At 35.8% G+C, this 10,046-nt stretch overlaps 1 protein-coding gene across 1 annotated transcript in view; it reads left to right on the top strand.

Moving 5' to 3' along the window:
- Positions 1-7,777, top strand: part of LOC107563165 (calcineurin-binding protein cabin-1-like) — a 105,367-nt gene extending 97,590 nt beyond the window's left edge. The window contains exons 37-40 of the mRNA XM_016247960.1: positions 2,060-2,333; positions 4,533-4,670; positions 6,743-6,927; positions 7,126-7,777. Of these exons, the coding sequence (XP_016103446.1) occupies positions 2,060-2,333; positions 4,533-4,670; positions 6,743-6,927; positions 7,126-7,269 (741 nt within the window). The 3' untranslated portion in view covers positions 7,270-7,777. The remainder of the gene's footprint in view (positions 1-2,059; positions 2,334-4,532; positions 4,671-6,742; positions 6,928-7,125) is intronic.
- Positions 7,778-10,046: the final 2,269 nt, after the last annotated feature.

The following is a 10,046-nucleotide window of genomic DNA, read 5'->3' on the forward strand; positions in this document are numbered from 1 at the left end:
CCCTTTCGGGCTTGAACTGATGGTAAAACTAATGACATTATTTACTGTCTTTACATTTATTTTGAAAGATGAAGCTCGCGATTATGGTAAGGGGCGTTACATTTCCGACGAGTGCTTGCGGTGTTCGGCCAATCACAATGCACTGGGTCAGCTGGCCAATCAGAGCAGACTGCGCTTGTCGGAAGGAGGGACTTTGTAGAAAACTAAGCGTTTGAGAGAGGCGGGGCATAGAGGACCTACAATAATGTACAGTATTTGAAAAATAATGTGTTTTTTGAACATTAAAGCATGTCAACATGTTCTGTTACACCAAATACACAAAATAATGATCTTTAAAAAAGCATCATATGACCCCTTTAAAAGAACCTTTTATTTTCTTATTGTGAAGAAGAAGAAAAACTTTCTCCACTATAAAGAACCTTTAGTGGAATGGAAAGATTCCATAATTGTTAAAGGTTTTTTATGGACCCATCAATGATAAATAACCTTTATTTTTAAACGTGTAGAAACCTCATAGCAACCACCTGTATTGCTATAGTTTTCTGGGTTGAAAAACCACACTTATTTTTACAGAATATGTTAAAAAATATCATTGCTATATTACAAATCATTATTTGACCTGTCGCATGATAAATTATGCAAAACAAATCTCAGATGCATTAAAGGAGAGACCTTCACAATTTCATTGAATCTTGGGGGGTGATGTCTTTTGACTTGGGCTGGTAAGCAGACATCTAACAACACCCTAGCAACCACCCAGATCACCTTAGCAACCTTTTTTTTTTGTTCTGGTTTCACACATACTAACACCACTCATATTTTCTTCTGAAGAAAACTTTAGTTCTTTCTTTTATCATATGCTGCAGCTTCATGAAAGTGTCCATCCTTCCTACTGGAAGCTTTTGAACATTAGTGCACAAAACCAAGATGTGATCCGCACCAGTCCAACACCAGAGAGAGAGAGACGAAGAGTGCGAAGCTCTGCAGAAAGAGAGAGTGCGTGGTCGTTTGATCAGCTATTGGCTGCGGTTTGGCTTTGTTGCTATGGCAACAGCTGGTTCGGTTGTTGTTTAGTTTGTATGTGTCCCTGAGTGCTTCTCTCAAGACACACACACACAGAACCCAGAGCTTTTTAGTTTGTTTGCCTGTTCGCTTGCTTTTTCTGCTGAGCGTCTACTGAATCGTTCATCTTGATAGAGGGCACTTGGCAGGGCAAAACGAAACACTAGTTCACAGGTAGGCCTCACGGATGCAGCTGATTGGATGTTCAAGTCTGTAGCATGAGCTTTTGATTGGATATTTGCTCAACAAGTGTGTTTCCTGCTTGTTGATTGGTTATTTTAGTGGCTATATTGCTGTTATACTAGCTCTAAGAGTTAAAATGCTGCTTAATGAATATTGTTTGGTTTATAATGGTTTATTTTAAAACTGTAGTATGCAACAGCATGACCTCATTACATATATACTTATAATTCATTGTGCAATATTCATTTAGCATCAGTTTGGTTGCAGTAAAAAGTAAAAACTATTTAAAAATTGAAAGAAATGTGTTAATTCAACAAGGATGCATTAATTTGACAATAAATGAAATAAAGGTGACAGTTAAAACTTTTATAATATTTTAAAAGATTTGTATTTCAAATAAATGCTGTTTTGTTGAACTTTGAACAAAGAATCTTGAAAAAAATGTTTTCCACAAAATATTAAGCAGCAAAAAACGTTTTTCAGCATTGATAATAATAAAAAGTGTTACTAGAATGAATTCTGGAGGATCATGTGACACTGAAGACTGGAGTAATGATGCTGAAAATTCAGCTTTGATCACAGGAATAAATGACACTTTATTCAAACAGAAAACAGTTATTTTTATTTGATCTTTAATGGTTATTTATAATGAGTTGTGGCTTATTGACTGTAAGAATTCAAAGAGGTAAAGAGCAGAAGGTCATCATCAGTTTATTTCAGTCTTTGTTTCTGTCTATTTTTTTTGGCTCCATTTAAGTATCGAAAGAGATGACGTCAACTCATGGCACTGTTTTCTGTCCCATCTGTCTCTCAGAGCTCCAGTGATGCACCCAGCACTCCCAAGTTTAGTAAAGACCAGCGAGACATCTTCTTCCCAGCATCGTTCTCCACGCCGTGCCTCCACACGCAAACGTACCCAGCACCAACGCAGGACGGGGAGGCCAAGCTGAGCAAGACCCCTCGACCGCTTCTCATACAGCCGCAGACACACAGCACTCCAACACAGATCTACTGCCAACCCGACCAATCACAACAGCGAAAAACACCTAGCCAGCCAATAGCAAGCATGGCCTTCTTGCCTCACACAGGTACAGCATCTATAGGCTTTATTTTTGCTTTTAAATTATTGAAATGATTTTTACACATAAATGAATCTACTGTGCATAACACTTGGCATACTACATAGTGTACTATTCACTGCATACTATGCAATATATAATGTGTATACTTTCTAGTACAGCATGATTTAGTGAAGTGTACAGGTTTAAATTAGTGCACATATCAGCTGTCCAATTATCAGCTTAGAAATACACTACCATTCAAAAGTTTGGACTCAGTAAGATTATTTTAGTGAAAGAAATACATGTTTTATTCAGCAAGGATGCATTAAATTGATCAACAGTGACAATAAAAGACATTTACAATGTTACAAGGTTTTTATTTCAAATAAATGCTGTTCTTTTATACTTTGTTCATCAAAGAATACTGAAAAGAATATCACAGTTTCCACAAAAAGAATTAGCAGCACAACTGTTTTCATCAATGATAATAATCAGAAATGTTTCTATAGCAGCAAATCAGCATATTATACTGATTTCTGAAGGATCATGTGACTCTGAAGACTGGAGGAATGATGCTGGAAATTCAGCTTAGCATCACAGGAATAAATTACATTTTAAAATATAAATAGAATACAGTTATTTTAAATTGTAATAATATTACTGTTTTTACTGTATTAAATAATAATAAACTTATTTCTGATCAAATAAATGCAGCTTTGGTGAGTATAAGAGTCTTGTTTTCAAAAACATTTAAAAAAAAATTACCAACCCCAAACTTTTGAATGGTAAATATGGTTGTTTTGCATTTTTATTTCAATTTTGTAAACTTTACATTTGACAGTCCCAGCAAATAATGAGAATAATAAAAAGAAAAAAGTCATTAATCACACTTTGAAGGTCAAGTTGAGAGCATTGCATTGTGGGATACATTATTCCATGAAGTTTTCTCCGTTGTATACTTCACATTTTGGCAAACGTGGTAGGTCACGTGGGTATTGTATGCATACTGAAAAGTTGCGGACTATGCACAGTACACTGCATACTATATGAAATTAGTATGGTAGTACCTGTATGTTATTTCAAACACACCCTTTTTAGTAGATGCTGCTTTGGTTGACACTCCGCATGTGTCCAGCAGAGGGCGTGTTTGTTCACTTTATGTTACTTTATGTAACCACTGCATGCTGGGCATCAACATGCAGCTTATAACTTCAACAACATTTCCATTACTAATACAGCAAGTTGTGTCTGTCTCACTTCCTCTAAGATACACACTCAGACGGACTGGTGTTCGCTGTGTCTAGTTTAGGCTGATATGTTCTGTGCTTCATGCTCCGTTGCTAAGGAAACTAGGATGAAGTGCCCAAGTACATGATTGCGTTAAGTGTGCATGTATACGGCTGAAAGGCCCTGTGTGCGTCCTTGAGGCCAAATGAAAGTGCATGCACTACTACATAATCACATTTGTGCTGGTCAGCTCAGTCTTTGAAATGCAGTCACAGTTTGTACCATATTAAACCTCGTCAAAAATTAATTTACCTCATGAAATGACGTTAGCTGTAAACATGCAGTCATCATAAACATACTTGGATGCGCACAGACATGCTATATCTGGCACTGTATTATTGATTTAAGCTAATTAAATAATGTTGTCATTCTCACAAGCATAGTAACCGAACCTCAATCCTTAACAACACTGTATCTCAGACACATTTTATTCTGACACTTTAGTGAAGACTGAAAAATAGATGCAGATATTATAAATGTCCTTCATCAATGTGTATTAGTGGTGATCTGCATCAATGTTGGTAACTAAAGCTATCAAAAATCATTTTCCTTAAAAAACAAACAATGAAATAAAATATAAATATTAGAAAAATGTTAACCTTAAATTAAAAAAAAATTAGAAATGAAACTACATTTGAAAGTTGAAACCTAAAACAGAAATAAAAATAAAGCTAACTAGAAATGTAAAAGATATAAGCAAACAACAGAATTACTAAAAGTAAACGTCAAATTAAAACTGCATATTTAAAAATAAAAGTAACTTAAAATATTAATACATGCTATAATAGTATGTACTGTAAATAATTCTAAAATAACACTGATATGCATAATATAATTGATGCATTAAAACTGGTTTGAATGTGACCATACTTTCAGATTTGATGGCCTAAACAATGTGTTTATTACTGGCACGTGTCTCTGATGTGTCTGTATGTGTAGAGGACAGAGAGGAGCCGGTTACTGAGGGTCTGCTGTACCACCAGCAGGAGTCCCATCTGTGCCAGCAGATGAAGATGACCACCGTCTCTCAGATTCACAGTCACGAGCCCCCATCCTGTTCAACACAAACCAGCACAGGTAACATCTGCTCACGTATTTTGAGATTTTTTTTTTAAAGCAATGAAGACTTTTATTAAGCAAGGATGCATTAACTTGATCAAAAGTGGCAGTAAAGACATTCATAGTGTTACAAAATGCTGCTCTTGTGAACTTTATATTAGGGATGTTCATTTCGGTTATTTTTCCTAACCGACAACTGACGCTCGTTAACCGATTATTAACCGTTAACCAACAAGCTTAATTTTAAATTCGAATTGAATTAAATTAGAAAGGATACGTGTCTGTGACCCGTTAAAAAATACTAACATTTGTTTCCCGGGGATTAATTTTACATGCGCAAAAGCAGCAAATAACAGAACATGAGGATTCACATGGTCATATAATAGCCATCCTGCACATCACGCACCTGCAGCGCTTCTGCCAGCGGAGAAAAACATAATAAAGCTAGGCTATATATTTATAACGAATAAATAAGTCTATACGATAAATATATTTTTACTTAAATAATCAATTAAGAAAACGAAAGAAAAACTGTGCAACAAGTAGCCTAGTATGCAGAGTTTCGGTTCATTTTTGTGCTGTGCGAAAGGAAACCAAGACGGCAGAAAGCGGCATCCTATTTTTCTTTAGGCTTATTTTACAAAAGCACAAAGATTTGTTTTTATTGTGAATGTACACAAATAAAGGCAAACCTTTTACAATTCCGATTATCTTTAGGACTAAAAGGAGTAGTTGCTTCCACTGTTAGAAGGAAAAAACTCAAGTGATTGTGCCGGCGCCGCATACGCACACAGTTAAGCTTTGCTACCTTGACAATGCAGCCTGTTCATTATCATAATAAAATACAGTCAGTCAAACATATGGGAAAAACACACTGCTCAGTTTAAATATGTAGTAAAATCTGTGCCATTAAGCGTTATCACAGTACCGCCGTGATGTTATGCAAAACATTTTGTTTTGCGTGGATATTGGAACGCGAGTGAAGTAGGCTACATAATAAATAATATTTTGCCATTCAAATACATCACAAATACGGAAACATTTGATTTTGTGTCGAATGAGAGACGCAATGTTGATTTCAGTTTCGTTTTAGCCTAAATTAATTCGTTTTGGCTTGTCATTGACGTTTAGCTATAGCTTCTTATATTTTAAATTCTTGTTCTTTTCTAAATACTGTTAATTGTAAGGCTTTGTTGTGGAGTGAGGGGAATTAAAATAGCCTAGCTATGTTTACAGTGTTTATTATAATGTTTGTAAACATTTCGCATCGGCATTAGGCCTATTTCTGAATGAAATAATAAAATGCGACTCAGACGTGACTTGTTTTTATTTCCTCTAAAAAAAAAAACACGCAATTTTTTTTTTATGCGCATAGCGTATTTCAACCATGCAGCAAACCTTTTAAAATATTTTGATAAATTACTAAAAAAAATACAAATAAAAATGACTTTTTAAACCGTTTAACTGATTGTATTAGTCGGTCAAAATTCTTCACGGTCGGTTAACTGGTTCAAATGAACATCCCTACTTTATATTCATTGAAGGATCCTGAAAAAAGTTTCACAGTTTCCACAAAAATATGAAGCAGCACAACTGATTCAACACTTAACATAATAATAAATGTTTCTTGAGCAGCATATTATACTGATTTCTGAAAGATCATGTGACACTGAAGACTGGAGTAATGATGCTGAAAATTCAGCTTTGATCACAGCAATAAATTACATTTTGAAATGCGTTTAAATAGAAAACAGTTATTTGACATTTTTAATATTACTGTTTTAACTGTATTTCTGATCAAATAAATGCAACTTTTTGATGAGCGTAAGATAATTTTCAAAAACAAACAAACAAAAAAATCTTACCAACCCCAAACTTTTAAACGTTAGTGTAATGAATAAATAAATATTATTGTAAATATACGTATTTGATATTTAAATATAAAGAATTAATGCAATAATTAAAATAATTATATAGCACCTACTTATTCTCTACTTGAATTTTCCACATTTTTAGAATAATAATAAAGCCATCTAAACTAAGAAATGACTTTTGTGTGTGTGTGTGTGTGTGTCAATGATTGTTTACAGAAAGTGACCAGTCAAAGCAGGGAGATGCAAATCGCATCCGGTCCAGAATTCCTCCCAACATGCCCAAACTGGTGATCCCCTCCACAGTCATTAAATTCCCCCCAGAGATAACAGTCACGCCCCCCACACCCACCCTGCTCTCCCCGAAGGGTAGCATCTCCGAGGAGACCAAACAGAAACTCAAGGTTGGTATTTTTGCATCACCAATATTCATTCCTATTTCAAAGTGAAGCGGATAAGCTCTTTGCGATATTGACACATCGACAGATACAATGACTCAAAACATGACAAAACACTTGTGGCATTTTAAATATTTTGGGGGCCCCTGTAGATCATCAGATGCTCTTTTTAAATGTTCTCTTTGTCTGGTTTGTTCCCGTCAGAATGTGATCCTCTCCTCTCAGTCGGCAGCTAACGTGAAGAAAGACACTCTCGCTCAGCCCGCTTTAGAAGTGCAAGAGACATCGAGTCAGGAGTCCTCTCTTGAAAGCGAGTCGGATGAGGAAGACGACTACATGGACATTTGAACTGTCAAGGTTTGAGCCGCACTGCTGCAGAACTCTCAAGCTGAGCTCGGAAGCAAAATCTCCTTTTTTTTAAGTGTGTAGCTGCAACTAATCGTTGACAACTAATGAGTTTGTCTTCGTTTGTTTTTCTATAGCGCGATTTCTCCGCTATATGCACGTTTTTCAGCGAAAGGGCTTTTTCCTACCCTGGCACTCGTGTCCTGTTGGTTTTGCTCCTCTGCTGCTAAGCATGGACTGGGTTTTTATGTCGTTCTGCTGTTTTTTGGTTGTTGTTGTGTACAATCTTGCAAAGTGCCATTTTTACTCCAGCAGCTACGAAAATGATGCTCACAGCTGAACCACAGTGGAATCATGCAAAGTCAGTACAAAATCATTTCTTAAAGGATGGATTATGTAATATTGACAGTTTGTGTAATGCAATTTACTCACTCAGAGTTTCCTGGGCATTAAATCCATCACGACGTTGTTTACAGATTTAAGAGGAAGTCAATTGCGCTTGACGTTTGGTCAGTTCTGCGGTGTAAAATAAACACGAGTTATATCACTACCAAGTTTCAGTGGCATTGCAACCAAACGTGGAATATCACCTCGAGACGTCAGCATGCAAACGTGACCGTTTTTTTTACAGCCGTGTGGACGTGTATCTCTGTTTTCCTGCGTATGTGTTGGTGCATGTGCTTTTTTCAGAGCTCTGCTGCTTACACAAACAGTGGAGCATCATGCTTGATCGGTTGTCCATGCTTTAGCTACTGGCTTTTTAACAGGGAGTTCTGCAAATGTATGATTCTTCACAGCACCACAAGATTTCCATTTAGATATATATATATTTTTTCTATACATTACTGTATTGGTAATCTGTTGGTTGTGTAAATATCAAATTTTGGAGTATTTAAGCCACCACAAGTTCCATTTCAGTTGTATTACTGTTCGTGTCTCACATTTCTGACCTGATTTCATGTTTTCATTTGTAGTTTTATTATATTATAACGGCGACTGAAAGGGTGAAGCATGTCAGTCTCGTCACCAGCACTGAGAAGATGTGACTATTATTCATATCACAATTGAAATGTGAATGTGATCTAACTAGCTACAGAAGAATTGACTTAATGTTTTATTTTTATTTTTTCAAGGATTATGCCAAGATGTCTGAATCACAGGTTTTCCTGCGTATGTGTTGGTGCATGTGCTTTTTTCAGAGCTCTGCTGCTTACACAAACAGTGGAGCATCATGCTTGATCGGTTGTCCATGCTTTAGCTACTGGCTTTTTAAAAGGGAGTTCTGCAAATGTATGATTCTTCACAGCACCACAAGATTTCCATTTAGATATATATATATTTTTTCTATACATTACTGTATTGGTAATCTGTTGGTTGTGTAAATATCAAATTTTGGAGTATTTAAGCCACCACAAGTTCCATTTCAGTTGTATTACTGTTCGTGTCTCACATTTCTGACCTGATTTCATGTTTTCATTTGTAGTTTTATTATATTATAACGGCGACTGAAAGGGTGAAGCATGTCAGTCTCGTCACCAGCACTGAGAAGATGTGACTATTATTCATATCACAATTGAAATGTGAATGTGATCTAACTAGCTACAGAAGAATTGACTTAATGTTTTATTTTTATTTTTTCAAGGATTATGCCAAGATGTCTGAATCACAGATGCTTTGAAAAAAAAAAAATGTGAAAAGGCCTAAAAATGGTGCTGATCCCTTATTTTTGGCTTTTTAAAATAACCTTTAAATGGTTAAATGGAAAGTTCACCCAAAATTGGGCAGTTCTTTTATCATTTACTACACTCATATTGTTCCAAACCTGTATTGCTTCCTTTTTATTTGTGGAAATTGAGAAATTTAGCAGAGCTTTCATGCTGCTCTTTTCCGTACAGTTAAAGTGGATGGAGACCAGAGGCTGTCAGGCTCCAAAAATTAAAAAAATCACCAAAATAATAGTCTGTATGGCATTGTACACTATATTCCAAGTCATTAGATACTTTTGCTAGAGGAACAGACTGAAATGTAAGTACTTTTTTTCTCTCATTGACATTTGTTATAATATGGTACATCAAGACATTTGATTTTCAGTGAAAAATTAGTTACATTTTGGTCTGTTCTTTAGTCAAGACTATCAAATGGCTTTGGAAGTCTTGAAATATAGCGCACAAGCCATATGGACTGCGTTTATATTGCTGGAGCCTTTGGTCACCATTCATGTTCATTGTATGGGAAAGAGAAGCATGAACATCCTGCCAAACATATCCTTTTGGAATTTATAATGACAAGATGGTAAGAAAATAACGACAGAAACGTACTTTCTGGGTAAACTGTCCCTTTAACCAAAGTAAAGTGCCCAGACATTCGTTATACTGAGGTTAAGTTCTTGACATGTGGGATTTTGTTTCAGTTTTCAGTTTGTAGTATAGCACTGCTTTATCTTGGAGCATTAAGAGCATGTCTGCCCGGACATTGGTGATTTTCTTTTCAAGTGAATGACTTTCTCGTGACGTGTCTGTATGTAGACGTCGCTCATGGTGGTGCTGGTCGTGTTTCCCCACCAGATCATTTCCAGTTCTGTTATAAAGAAAAATTTAGACGGAGGAATGTTTTTTAGAACATTTTCTATTTGTAGATGGATAAATAGCTACCAGTATTTTTTTGAGTGCAGAATTTTTCAATATAAGAAGAAAAGACTTTGAAGGGATGAAATGTGTCGATGCAATGAGCTCGTGTGACCAAACTACCTTTAAACAGATAAAGAGATGTTTCTATTTTTC

The sequence above is a fragment of the Sinocyclocheilus grahami genome, unplaced genomic scaffold (assembly GCF_001515645.1).
Source record: "Sinocyclocheilus grahami isolate Dianchi unplaced genomic scaffold, SAMN03320097.WGS_v1.1 scaffold859.1, whole genome shotgun sequence".
Taxonomy (NCBI): domain Eukaryota; kingdom Metazoa; phylum Chordata; class Actinopteri; order Cypriniformes; family Cyprinidae; genus Sinocyclocheilus; species Sinocyclocheilus grahami.